The sequence below is a fragment of the Pezoporus wallicus genome, unplaced genomic scaffold, assembly GCF_028554395.1.
Source record: "Pezoporus wallicus isolate ANWC-B61680 ecotype Strahan unplaced genomic scaffold, APGP_CSIRO_Pwel_v1 contig_4264, whole genome shotgun sequence".
NCBI lineage: Eukaryota > Metazoa > Chordata > Aves > Psittaciformes > Psittacidae > Pezoporus > Pezoporus wallicus.
Window position 1 is genome coordinate 1,491,677 of NW_026637102.1, and position 13,391 is coordinate 1,505,067.

Below are 13,391 nucleotides of genomic sequence, written 5' to 3' on the forward strand. Positions count from 1 at the left end.
CCACTGCTTTTCCTACTTACTCAATAACTCTTCACCACAGTGAAGCCAGAGCCACATTGCTCTCATATCCCACCCCAGTGGGATATCTCATATCAATATATCTCATATATTGCTCTCATATCCCACCACAGTGAAGCCAGAGCCACATTGCTCTCATATCCCACCCCATTCTTCCCTCCGTGTGTCACCAGTTGCCTTTGCCAGCTTGGGTTTGCCACCACAGCCCTTGATAAAGTGGCACTGGGGACCACTAAAGTGCCCCGTTTCAGCTGTGCCTTAGAGATGCATTCATCCATAGCTGCCTGCAAAGGGAAAGAAAAAAGCAGGGACTCCTTATTCAGAAGGAAGTGTTCCCTTTTCCTCTGGCCCCTCCTCTCACTTGCCTTGTCCTTGAGTACTCCTTATTCCCAGCCGTTATGTGGAAGCACAGTCCTATCGTAAGGTGCCGTCCTTCAGGCCAGCTATAAAGATGCTCTGGGATGCAGCATTCTCCCAGAAGCAGCCCTGCTCCTGCATCATGCTGCAGGCCACCATCAAGCTGTGCTGCGGCATTGCCCATGACCACCTCCGCCACCTGCCCGGTAAGCACTGCTTGGCTTCCCTCCAACCTCAGGAAAGACAGGCAGAAAAGAGATTCCTAAAGGAGATACTAAGTCTGCATCTAATGGGCATTCCCTTGGGACAGGCCTCCTTGGTTATGGTCACATCTATGCAACTATTTTCTCTTCCACGTTGTATCATGCACAGAGTAGTCTTGGTCTTAGCTCCAGACGAGCTTCCAGCAGAGACACTGAGCACCACATCATCTTCCTCGCATGCTCCATGCTCGCCAAAGCCCACATATCTCTCCCTAGGGTTGAAGACAACAGCCATTGCAGCAATACAGAAGGACACAACAGCACTGATGGTAAGAGGGTCCCACCACCTGTCTTCCAAAATTCCTTCTTATATTCAGAGGCTGATGGGGAAGGAGACAGGTAAGCTCAGCCCGGGTGCTTGGGTAAATTTCCTAGCCCTGCTCACAACATCCTTGCAACACATGATAGAGGGATGTGTATTAAAATGCACCCTTCTCCATCTGAATTGAACCATATTTTGTGGGACAGAGTTAACTGTCTTCTCACTGCTGGGCTGGTATCCAGCTCTTTGGTAGCTTAAAAACAATTCCTGTAGTGATAGCAAACTGCGTTAGTGGGGAAACCCTGAGATTCTGGGAAGGTAAATTGCACTGGCTCTCCACACAGGCAGTCAAAGCATTTAGCAGAGCTTGCAGTCACTTTTCAGTGTTTTGTTGCATGTCTGCTGTGTCTTCAGTTCCACCACTTACCTAAAGACTTCAAAACCGGCAAATTCATCTGGACTTTTTTGAAGTGCAGCTTGCTCCAAAGGCTGCCTATGCAATGTTAATAATACCTCAACAACATGCAGTTTGTACCACAGTGTTACTGGGAATTGATTTGGAAAACAGTTTCAAAACCCTTTCCAAGTAGTCAGCACAGACACCACAAATGAATGCCAGGGATATTCCTGAGAGTGAGGTTTTCTGCATCAAGCCGGGGGAGGGGGGAGGGGCTTTTCAATACTGGGGGGGGGGGGGGCTTTTCAATACTGGGGGCGGGGGGGGGGCTTTTCACATTGCTCTACCTTGTTCCTGCAGCCTGCACTGAGCTGGTTGGAGACACCAGCCCCAGCCAGTTCTCCAGTGTGGACCTCTCCTACATCACCCAGGGAGAAGCAGCCCTGCAGCAAGCACTGAGCATCCTGCAGCAGCACACCAGCTGGCAGGCAGAAATGATACTGGTAAAGCCCGGCCACTACCTGCCTTTGCTGCTTCACGCCAGAAAAGCTCTCAGGAGGAGAAATGAGTCTGGGGAGGGGAGATTTGCTTCTCTTAGTCCTCCTGCTTGAAGGGAAACTGTGGGTGCAGGAGAGATGCTGTGCAAAAGCATGCACGGCAAAGAGGGTTTCCAAGCAAACCTTTGTTAAAAACGTTCACAAGCAGATCTGCAAAGTCAATAGACAGCAAGAAAAAGCTTGAAAGAGGAACTCAGATATTAATGTTCCCAGGGAAAGCCAGGAGCATTTCTGCAGAAAAACCCAACAGATTGCCCTTTGCTATTATTTACAGTGTTTGTTCTTTAAGGTGTTTGCTGAATTGTTTAATTTGGCTAGAAGGGAGCTTAAAAAAAAAAAAAAAAAGGCAATCATAGTAGCACGATTTAGATATAACAGCTTTCACCTGTAAACCAAGGGGTGATTAAAAACGGGACTGGGATGATTTATTGGTGAGGCATTCAGCACATAGCCAGTGCCTCCTGGGACATTGGGGTTGATGCAGTGTCTCTGCTCTCCCAGGACAATGGGGCCACCATGTCCAGCGCTGCCCTCCCTGGGCTGGGCAAGGTGTTTCGAGCTGAAGTGGTCCTGCCTATGCCGGTGGCACAGCTGCACCGGGAGCTGTTTGAGAGGATTGAGCAAATGCCCCAGTGGAACCCAGCCATCAGTGCGGTAAAGGTAAAATGGGGAGGAATGCACCACAGGCAGAGAGATACCATCATGGGCAGGCATCAGACACTGCATCACCAGGGTTGCTAGCATCAAAAAAAAGTCATAGTTATTGAGGGGTTTAAGATTGCTGAAGGATTAAAGATAATCCTGCATCCTGCAAGAGCAGGATATCAGCCCAGGGAGAGAAGACGTGCTTTACTGGCATGGCACTGAGAAACGTGTTGTTTCCAAGCTTTTTTCTACACAGTCCCTGGTCACAGAGGTTTTTCCACTCTGGGGGACTCTGACATTGCTCAGACTTCAATGTGAGGGAAGAAGCTGTTCAGAGAAATCAGCTCAAAAAATGAGGAAAAACCAAATATATCACACTGCGGGGGCACCCCCAGGAAGCTTACGTGTTGTCTTGGGCTTCTGTTGTGAATTTGCCTTATTACTCAGCTGCCAAATCACAGCATCACTAAGCAAGCTGCCAGACTCAGAAAGCCTCCCCTAGCTTACCTGGGCTGGCTCAGATGCTACCCAGCCTCTGCTTACTTATTACAATCACTTCCCTGTCCCTTCAAAAAAAGAAATAGCAGGGTCCCAGCCCAGGTGAAAAAAAAAACTGCAAAAAAAAATCACCCACTTTCCCTCTTAATAAAGGACAAGGGACTGGAATTTAATTATCACCAGATGCCAGCCCTAAGCCACGACCTTGCTGCTGTTTCTGCTCATGCTGCCACCCCATGATGCTGTCCCAGAGGTGGTTTAACATCCCCTGGGCACAGTTAAGGAGGTGCCAGGGATGTCCCAAGAAGAGTAGCCACAAGAAGCCTAATCCCTGGGGCACTCCTTGCTCTGGTAGGTGCTGCAGCGCATTGGGACAGACACACTGGTGACACACGAAGTCACCGCTCCCAGCCCAGGCAACCTGGTGGGCCAGCGGGATTTCGTCAGTGTGCGGCACCGCGGGAGGAAGGAGACGGCCATCTACCTGGTGGGCACTGCCACCCACATCGAGAAGCTGCCCCTACAGGAAGGGTGCATCAGGTAAAGCCCCCCCCCCCAAAATGACCATCACAGGGTACCATGTCCCTGCAGGGAGGAGATCACTGTTGCAGTCATGAACGTTTGCACCAGGCACAGCAAGAGAGGCATGCCAAGAGCTACCTCTGTTGCATTTGGTCTGGATCTCCTTGCCCTGTTTTGCTCCCCCTGGGGTATATCTTAACTGCCTGCTCCCTTGCCCACCGCAGGGCCGAGTCCCAGCTGAGCTGCATAGTTCTGCAGCCACTGGCAGGGGACCCCAGTCGTACCCGCTTCACCTGGCTCCTGAACATGGACCTGAAGGCAAGTGCTAACATGTTGCTTGGGGTGCAATGCAACAGCAAGGGATATGAATCCTAGTGTGCAAATGCGCCTTCCTCCCTGGGATGGGTGCTCCAACTCTTTGACCCAGTGGGACCAAATCTGGGGTGTTTTCTCTCCCAAAGGGCTGGATTCCCAAGTCTGTCATTAACCATGTCCTGCCGCAGTCCCAAGCAGACTTCATCAAGCACCTTGGCCGGCACCTCTCTACCACTGCATGCCCTTGAGTTGCAGAAGGATGCACTCTGTCCAACCACAAGGAACATTGACTGAGCAGGAGACCCATTCTTGTCCTGCTCATTGCTGCCGCAATCAAGGATCCACAGCTACCAGCAATGGGGTGAGAGTGCACCCAGCTGTGGGTGATGGGATAGAAATAGTTTAAGAAATGGATCCAGGCGTTTTATCGCCCTGGTCCGGCTTAAGCCCTGGGAGCAGTAAAGAAAAATACCAGGTGCTGTTGCCCTGGATGGGCTTAAGCCTTGGGAAGAAAACACCAGGTGTTAATGCCCTGCTCCAGCCTAAGCTTTGGGAACTGTAAAGAGAACAATGAAGGGTACAGATCGGTTAGCAAAACAAAGCAGGCGGTTTGCAAGATAAAGCAGGATGTGCACCTCAAAGACAGAAGAAACTGTGAATACCTGTAACCCTTAGTAGTTTTGCTAAATCGGGATGATAAGGGAGTAAAAGAGTGGAAAGTTACTGCTTAGCACTTAGTAGACTATAAAAGGGATGCAAGAGGAAATAAAGGTCTTCAGATTTCACCAGAACTGGAGTCGTCTTTGATACGCCACACCCACCAAGCAACCCCAAGCTTGGAGGACGTCCTGCACCCAGCATCATGCTTCTGCTTCAGGGATGGAGCAGATCATCTGCAAACTGGGGCAACTGAGGCAACACTGAGCCTTGCATTAGAGGTTACCTAAAAGCCCTTGCCCAAACCTTGCCCATGAGCAGCTACAATAGCTGGTGTTCGGCAGCGCTCCTCTCTGCCATACACAGGAGCAAGGGGATGCTACCAAAACATTTTCATGGTTCTTTATGACCTGACCATAGCCCGAGTTGTCAGTGCAAGCTCAGGGGCTCTTCTTGGCCTGAACCAGTAATGCATCTTTATTTATAATTTTTGCAATGGCTAAGCTATATATTTACGTGTGTGTATGCGTACATAATAGAGAGGGTTTTCTCCTGCAATACCAACAGTAGCAGGCACAGACAGAGCAGGCGCATGATACTAAAGCCATGTCCCAGGGCTTCAGAAATGTACTTTCCATCATCAGTCCAATTGACTTAGTGTACCGCAACATCAGAGGCGGTGGCATGGCACGTCAGAAAGCAGCTAATGGAAAAGGCAGCAGCAGGGTCAGACTCAGCCCCATGACCTTGTAAGGCAGCATCATGCCCTCCAGGACCACGAATTTAAGGGAGCTTGTCACTGCAGACCTGCAGCATGATAAACCCCCTGCTGGGTTTTTATCCTAGGAGGATCCCCAGGAGATCACCAGCCATCCCACATCCACAGGCCTTTGCAGCAGCAGGGATGGCTGGTCCGGTGATGCTGACATTATTCTGCACCCTGGGAACAAGCGCGTTGTACCATGAAGCCACTACCAACCACGGCTAGAAACAAGCCTTGCAAGAGTGAAACTGAGCAGCTGCATATCTCAGCATGTTATTAAAGCCACTGCAGGGTGCTTGTAATTTATACATCTGTGTCTTTGGCTGAGTCTTTGTCTTATTTAAGGTGGGGGGAAATCACCTCAAAATAGCTATGTGAAACTCTGGCTGATAAGGAGCAGCGGCTGGGTTGAAATAAAATAAAGAGGCTGTGGCTTGTGTGAAAACCATTTCAACCACCACACCAGGTCACACTCGTATTTACATGCCTCTCACATCCCCTGAATAAATCAACAGAAAGAGATCCTGATGTGGATTTATTTTATTTTTTACATTATGTTAGAGTTCAAAAAAAAAAAAAAGAACCCAACAAAATTAATAAATATTAAAAGTTAAAAAGCTCTGAATCTCGTATGTACAAAACTTTATACATCATTGTAACACTGGACAAGGTTACATCACAGGAATGACTTGGAGTACCTGCCAAGCCCAGGAGGATGCGAGGGACCAGATGCACCCTCTCCTCCCAGTGACAGCACCAAATCCCTGCAGGCAGCTGGGCCATCGCAGCACTACATCACCATGCCACAGCTTTCCATGCACTGCGACATCTGCAGGGCAAGAAGCGACTCAACCTTAGCCTGCCCTAGGCGCTTCTTACACTCTCCTGGAACAAGCACCCAGGGCTGGGTCCCAGCCCTGCAGCATCACCCCCCAGAGCACTCAGTGTGGCAGAGGGGGTGGTTATCGCACCCTGTTTTAAATCTCACCCACCTCTCTCAGCTAGAGGTGGGGTTTAGCACCTGCAGCACAGCCCCCTGGCCCCGAAGCCCCCCCCCAGGGGCCCTGGCTGCGGGTTGCAAGGGGCTGGGCCAGCCCTGAGCCACAGCTCTCCTCCGAGGTATAGCAAGGAACCACCGCAAATATCCCTAACACAGTCAAGCACTAATGCCCAGGACAGCACTGAAGGGAGGGGTGCAGCTGAGCATCTGGGAGGAAGGAGTGGGTATGTATGCATGCATGCACACACATATACTGCACCCTGGAGACATTACAGCCCTTTTTTGACAGGCCAAGGTTTTGTTTTTATTCAATGGCTCAAAGACCAGAGGGCAGGGGGCTGAACGCTTGAGAAAAGCCTTGCTTTGGGCAGTGAAAGGCAAAGCAAGTTCAGTCCTGCCCCGAGCCAGCCCAGGGCTGTTCCAGCAGCAGGATAGGGTGTGGGACAGCTTGCATGGGCCCCAACCTCTGCCACTAGGGAGAGCCGTTCCTTGAAGAGTAAACAAAGCATTATCTTTGGCACAATAAATAAATGCTGACCCCCACGGAGGGTGGCGCTGGTGGATAGGCTGGCATAGGGTACAGCAGCGGCGCCAGTGGTCGGAGGGATGAATCCCACCCTCGTACATCCACAGTATCTTGTTGATCCAACAGGTACTAATACCTGTACGCCTTGGACCTGGGCACCCCACCGCTGTGTTTCATCGGCATCCCTCCATCTGTCCGCTCCCACGAGGTGTGCTGGTTATTGGCTCAGACAGATGTGTGGCTTCCTTCCATCTTTTGTGAAGCCCACTTAATGCCAAAGGGCAGCACCCAAGAGGCAGGGAGCTCGTGTCTCAGGTGCTTATAAAAGTAATTAGATAAATGCTCTAACATTCAGAGACAATCCAGGGACAGAAGAGTGCACAAGCTACAGCCTTAACATCTCTTTAGCCCTTTTTGTACTGTTGAATAGCTCCAGGGGAGCTTTGCAGAAGGAGTCCAAAGCTTAAAACATCAGGAATGCACAGGGGTATCCATTCATTTCCACTGAAGCATGTACCTCTACCTCTCCCCCGCCACAACCTACATCAAACCAGCAAAGGTATGCACACTGACATGAGCTCCTCTGAGATGCCCCAACCTCAAGTTTCTTGCAGCCACGAGTGTTACTAATGCAGTGCTTCGACAGCACTGACAGCACCAACAGCACTGAAAACACCAGGCTCAAACAGCAGCATGCCCTACACCCACAGGCTCTCAGTACATGTCAAGCACCCTGGGCCATTTCACCAGCAAGCCCCTAGACACCTGAAGAACTTGCCCAGCACAGCCCACAGAGATGCCCTGTCCTGCTCCTCCTCAGATGGCCAAAAGCAGCACCTCCAGGGCCAGCAGATGGACCCACAACCATGCACATACTCCCATGAGATCCTGCTTTGCAATGCCAAACTGGTCTATCTGCCAAGCCTTGCCCTCCTGCATCCCTCTGACCCCCAAACCTCCTCCCTACCAGCGTTCATCCCCCACAGAAGCCCACCTTCCCCTGCAACTGCACCTGGAGGCACTGGATACCCTCAGCTGGGAGGATGCACACCCCTAAGCACCAAAATCACAACATGCCTGCGTCCTCAGGGACACAGCATATCACCTGATCCTGCTTTGGGGAGGTTCTGAGGACTGTAACTGCTCCAGGCAGACCCTGTGCCTGGAGCTATCCTGACACCAAGCAAGGTGTGTGCAGCTCTAGGTTCCTAAAGTGCTGTGCATACATTTTGTACTTGGCACAGTTAATTTTTGTTCCACGGGAGGGAGTGAAATGGAGGATTAATGCCATTAAAAAAGATGCAGATGAATCTTCCTCTCTCCTTGCTTTGTAACTGCCCCTAAAATCCACTCCCAGCTTCCCAGTCATCCCTGTTTCCCTCCATATGGTGTTGATGCCCCACAGGCACTGGGTACCAGAGTGCAGGGATCAGGCTGGTGGTCCTGGGGAGGCCAGGCATTGGTATCAGCTCAAGGCTGGCCAATGACAATATTGGCTAAAAAGTCACCACCAGGTGACAGGCATTTTTTACAAGTATTTTTGGTCTTTCACCTTATTCTTATTGCTCCTGTTAATGTTGCCTGGACCATCTCTGCCTATCCTGCAATGAAAGACAGAAGCTGGTCTATGCTTCTTATACTCCATCCTCCACTCTACCCCAACAGGGACAGGCCAGGGCGGTAGTCTGGGCACTTCCCCACATTCCCACCCACCACACCTTACCACCTACCTCTGGTTGCTTTTGCCCCCCCCCCCCCCCCCCCCCCCATATTCCCAGCATCCTCCAGGACCCTTCTGTCCAGCACACCTGCTGTTGCTGCTTCGGGCAGGGGGAAGGAAAAAGCAACATTAAATCCCACCCACCCCCAGTCCTTTTAGCACCGTGGGAGGAAGCAGCCTGTCTACCCACAGCCAAGCCGCTGATGCTTTCTCTGCTCCTTTTTGCCTTTTTTTCTGTGGCGCTATCAACAGCAAAAAACCATGCCACAGCTGGGAAGGCAAGGGGGATCTTGGGAAAGAAGTGGTTTTCCTGGCAATTTCTGGGTGACTGGGTCGTTTCCAAACCCTGCAGTGCCATCCATGAAAACCACCACTGGAAGGTGGGGGAAGAGAGGAAAAAGAGGGGGAGGAGGAGAGTGAGGGAGGGAGGTAAAGGTTTCCCCTGCCCCATGAGGAGGTGTCCTGAGGGGTTACCTGGCTGCATAGCCCCTGCCCGGCTCATTTGGGGCTGGCAGCCCCCTGGGTAAAGCACCGCTGCTGGGCATCCCTCCACTGGTGGCTGGCCCGGCCTGAGGCACCGGTGTGGGGCCCCCCCGGTGTTCCCTCTGGGCAGAGGCAGTGGGGCCGGGGGAGAGCAGGGGAGCAGGGCTGGGAGCAGCAGTTCCCAGGAGAGCGCTGGGGCCGGTGGCTAGGGGCGAGCTGGTGGTGGAGGATGCCTTCTTGCTGCAGGATTCACAGCAGAGCTTGTTGTAGCCAGGGATGGAGCAGTAGCGAGCCAGAACCTCCATCTGGCAGAAGATGGACTTGTCCCCAAGGCAGGGTTCCCCTGGAGAAGGACAGAGCAGTGTCAGGCAGAATGAAAGACTATGGCATTGCTCCCACCACTGCACTCTTCCAATCACAGAATCAGCTCGGTTGGGAAACACCTTTAAGATCATCAAGTCCAACCATTACTCCAGCACTGCCAAGTCCACCACTAAATCGTGTCACTAAGGGCCTCATCCACATGTTTTCTGAGCACTTCTAGGCACTTCCACCCCCTTTGCAGGGTGCTGTCAAACCTACTCTTGCTCTCTGCCCCAGGCAGCAATTCTGGCAATGCTTGTACAGGAAAGGGGAGTGAGGGAGTTGGAAAACAAAGCAAAATGCTCAAGGTTTTTGTGCATAGGAGAAAAGAACAGAGAGTAAGCGATGCTCCAAACCAGCATCTTAAACTAGATAGCGACGCATCTCACTCCACCTGTGAAGCACTCCAAGGCAAACCCTTGCTTGCAGCAAGGGGCAAAACCCAGCCATGTTACTGATGCAGGCTGAAAAAAAGTTCAAGGTGAAAAGGAAAGGGCATAAAATGCAGGAGGCAAAGGGAAGTGCAACACGGTGCCCAGCCAAAGGCAGTGGAAACTGCAAGATCCCAGACTCCACAAGATGGCAACCGAGCAGCAGGCTTTGCAAGCAGAGGCATCAGAGATGCAGCAGCAGAGGGCAGAGCTCCCCAGAACCACTGCTGGATGTGTGTCCTCTCTCCAACCCGCCTGTGTTTTCATGGAGAGCTGCAGAAGCCCTTGGGAGCATCACCCTCACCCGAGGAGGGATGCTTACTGGAGGAGATCTTGCTAACAGGGTTTTTGTCTCCATCCTGAGGCACCCGCTGTCCTTTGGATGTGCCACGGTCACTGGTGTCAGCACTGGTGGTGATGCCAGAGAGCTTCTCTGCGGAGAAAGCACCACGATGTCCAGTTGGCACAGGAGGCTGGGGCACTCAAAATAGCTGGGTAGGGTGTTTTGGTGGGGAACTTTTTTGTTTTAAGGGATATCCTTAGAAATGAGCAGCCAGTAGGCCCAGCACTTAAGTCACCCAAAAACCCCCAAGGTGAACTCCAGGGTGCCAATCCCCATTGTATCCTTCAGCTTATCACATCCTTAAACTGCCAGAAAACCCAACACCATCTGCAACAAATATCACAGCCCAGAACAGCAAAGTGACAATATTTAGGCTGGCCTTCAACCCTTTCTCTGCCAGCGGCATCAGGGATGTTCAACCCAGCCTTCTTTGTTGGCATCCCCGGAAGCTGAGGTGGGCTGGAGGACAGTATGAAGGTTGGTCCCTGTCAGCGCGTGCCCCCCGCAAGCACCATCCCCTCCTGCTCCTTCTCTCACCCGGGCAGACGGCCACGTGGCAGCCCTGAACGGCCTCTGGCTTGTCCCCTTCGCAGAGCGCACCGTTCTCGCTGCCTTTGCACAGCACTTGCCGCTGCTGGACGCCTTCCCCGCAGCTGGCCGAGCACTGTGCACAAACACACAGACAGTCGGTGGTGGGGTGAGGAAAACAGCGTGCCCTGACAGCCATCCGAGGGCAAGTATTCACAAGTACCGGCACATACAACTCCTCAGGTGGGTGGTGCTTTCTAGTAAGGGCTTTCCCTGTCCCTTTATAGCAAACCCTCCCTGCGCTCCACTGGGGTGCACAGTGATGCTATCTCTTGTCTAATTCTGAGTTTCCCCACAAGCCTTAGTGAAAACATCACTGGCTCTTTTACCTTTATCACCACGCCTAAGAGAGCAGCCTGCTCCATAAGCACCTGGCCTTCACACCCAGCTCCTGTACCCTCCTCCTGACCCTGCTGTTCACCGGAGGGCTTCCCCACCCCTCCCAGCTCACCTCGGACCACGCGCCCGTCCTCCACTGTGCAGGGCAGGGCAGGCGGCTGCAGGGCCGGCGCGTCTCGGGGCGCTGCCCAGGGCAGTACTTGGTGTGCAGGGTGCGGTTGGTGCCGTCCTGCAGGCGCTGCACGCACTGCACCACCCGTGCCTGCACCCCCAGCTTGCCGCAGGACCTGCTGCAGGCGCCCCAATCCTCGGCCACCCAGCTGCCAGCGGGGAGAAGATGGACAGGGCAAAGGTGTTAGAGGAGATGCCCACACTAGGAAGCTGCTGGTGCACTCCCAATGAGGCCCACAGTATCCCCATAGAGGAGATGAAAACACCTCGGGCCAGCCAAGGACTACTCACATTGGCTGGGAGCACTCCTGGAGGTTACAACGCCGCCGGATCGGCTTCGGCTTCTTGCCATTGTCACAGAAGTTTCTATGCACCATCCGGTTGTCGCTTTTCCGCCGGCAGCCATACTTGGTGTACTGGATGCCTGGCAGGGCACAGCATGGGGGGTGAGGCAATGGGTGCAGGGCTCCCACCACCTCTCCACCCAGTCCCTCTCCTGCATTCCTGCAGGACGTGTGCTCTCAGATGTCACCACTCAGGTGGGACCCAAGCAGCATTTCACCCAGGCTTAAGGAGCAGTCATCTGCAAGATTCCTTGGCTCAAATCCACTTAAAAACAGCCAAGGAATTAAAAAAATCATAGTAGGTACATGGATAGACAGACATAGGTATGCAAACATGATCACATAAGCCCGTTTTCATAAGACATCAGTCCAAAGGAGAACTAGATGATCTTAAGGTCCTTTCCAAGCCTAACTGTTCTAAGATTCTGTGATAAAATGCTCCTCTAAACTGCACTGCAATAATGTTTTTTAACACTTATATTCCTGTGTGGTAGATCCTCCAAATTACAGGGGTGCAAAGAACATGGGTATGGGTGTGGAAAAGAAAGCCAGGCCTCCAAGCAGTACCAAGTCTAGGTGTAAAGCCTTGCAACATGCGATCTTGTTGAGAAACACTTTAAAACAGCATCTGCATGTTTCCAAGCCAGAGGTGTTCCAAAGGGCTCATGCACTGCCTAACATACCCGAGCATCCTCCCAAGCACACACTGTAGGCTGCTACAAAGGGAAAGCTACCTCCTCCGCACGCCTTGGAGCACTGAGACCAGCTCTTGAGGGCCCACTCATAGGAATCCATCTCCTCCAGCAGGACATTGTTGTTTCCAATCATGGGCAGCAGGTCCTCATGGATGATGTACCGGTACATCAGGCTGCTCCTTGCTTCCTCCTCCTGAGGGATGACCTGTGGGCAGAGAAGACAATTGAAGAAGGGGAAGGAGAAGGAGGAGAGATGCCATGGGAGAGAGAGGGGAAGACGAGGCCATCAAAACAAAAAGAAGTAAACAACGGTACAGTACACACTGTAGGAGAAACAAACCACATTACTACCTCAAACATGATTAGGTGGGCTCTGAATGCAGAATTTACCCTTCGAGAACACATCTCTCCAGCTGTGGAGTAAAACGCTGCCCAAATGACCCAACTCTCCAGCCTTGGGTCGTAAGTCCCTGGACTCTCCTCTGACCTGCAGATTCACAGTCTACACCCAAAGCAAGCACCGGCCAAGGGGATGGAAGGGAGTGCAGACCTATCCTTCCTCAAGCACCCAGGAAACCCAATACCTAACTACCTAAAATGGCAGTATAACTAAAATGAGGTATGGAGTCATAACCAATTGCTGCATAGAGCAAAATATGGTTAGCCTCAAAGGCAAGAACCCAAGTGATGTATCCTTATGCCATTCCTGCACGCAGCTCACTGTCTCTTGCTTTTGGCTAGCTCATTCACCCAGTTTTAATGATATGCCCTACATCCCTTCTCTACCAAAGTCCTTCCATCACCTCCCAGATCCCATCACGGACCACCTTCCCTCTCTATACCACTGGGTAATGGACATCCCACACCCGCAGAGCATGTGTAAACCAGACTTACCAAAACACTGATGGCCTCATGCAGAGGACCACTGGTTTTCAGGCTCTCCTTGCCATGTTCAACAGTGTATTCCCATTCCAATCCCATCTCAATGAACACATGGCTTTTGGCTTCTTTACCCTTAGCATTAAGGACAAAATTACCCGTGGCTTGATTCTTAACAGCTGGAGGAAAAAAGGAGGTATTTCAACATCATTTCCTTTGGTCATTGCCTTTGAAGGACTGGAATGACTCAAATAA

The 13,391-nt window shown here is 51.8% G+C and overlaps 2 protein-coding genes across 3 annotated transcripts in view; one reads left to right on the forward strand and one right to left on the reverse strand.

Annotated features, from left to right (window-relative positions):
* Positions 1-279: 279 nt before the first annotated feature.
* Positions 280-4,204, forward strand: LOC130596010 (steroidogenic acute regulatory protein, mitochondrial-like). Its single transcript, XM_057403223.1, has 7 exons — positions 280-581; positions 855-977; positions 1,658-1,800; positions 2,356-2,514; positions 3,353-3,537; positions 3,744-3,837; positions 3,981-4,204. The coding sequence occupies exons 1-7, from the start codon at positions 470-472 to the stop codon at positions 4,080-4,082; spliced, it is 918 nt and encodes a 305-aa protein (XP_057259206.1). The 5' UTR covers positions 280-469; the 3' UTR covers positions 4,083-4,204.
* A 4,397-nt stretch (positions 4,205-8,601) lies between these two features.
* The window catches only part of ADAMTS14 (ADAM metallopeptidase with thrombospondin type 1 motif 14), a 33,812-nt gene continuing 29,022 nt past the window's right edge, over positions 8,602-13,391 (reverse strand). For both annotated transcript variants that reach the window (XM_057403329.1, XM_057403328.1), the window contains exons 16-22: positions 13,152-13,315; positions 12,297-12,462; positions 11,510-11,642; positions 11,160-11,367; positions 10,658-10,784; positions 10,100-10,210; positions 8,602-9,326 (exon numbers count right to left, since the gene is read on the reverse strand). In XM_057403329.1, coding sequence (XP_057259312.1) covers positions 8,971-9,326; positions 10,100-10,210; positions 10,658-10,784; positions 11,160-11,367; positions 11,510-11,642; positions 12,297-12,462; positions 13,152-13,315 — 1,265 coding nt within the window. In that variant the 3' untranslated portion in view covers positions 8,602-8,970. The remainder of the gene's footprint in view (positions 9,327-10,099; positions 10,211-10,657; positions 10,785-11,159; positions 11,368-11,509; positions 11,643-12,296; positions 12,463-13,151; positions 13,316-13,391) is intronic.

Coding starts and splice junctions, on each gene's coding strand:
- LOC130596010 (XM_057403223.1), top strand. CDS start 470: ATGCTCTGGGATGCAGCATTCTCCCAGAAGCAGCCCTGCTCCTGCATC. Junction 978..1,657: donor GCTGATGGGGAAGGAGACAG/GTAAGCTCAGCC, acceptor TTGTTCCTGCAG/CCTGCACTGAGCTGGTTGGA. Junction 2,515..3,352: donor CAGCCATCAGTGCGGTAAAG/GTAAAATGGGGA, acceptor TTGCTCTGGTAG/GTGCTGCAGCGCATTGGGAC.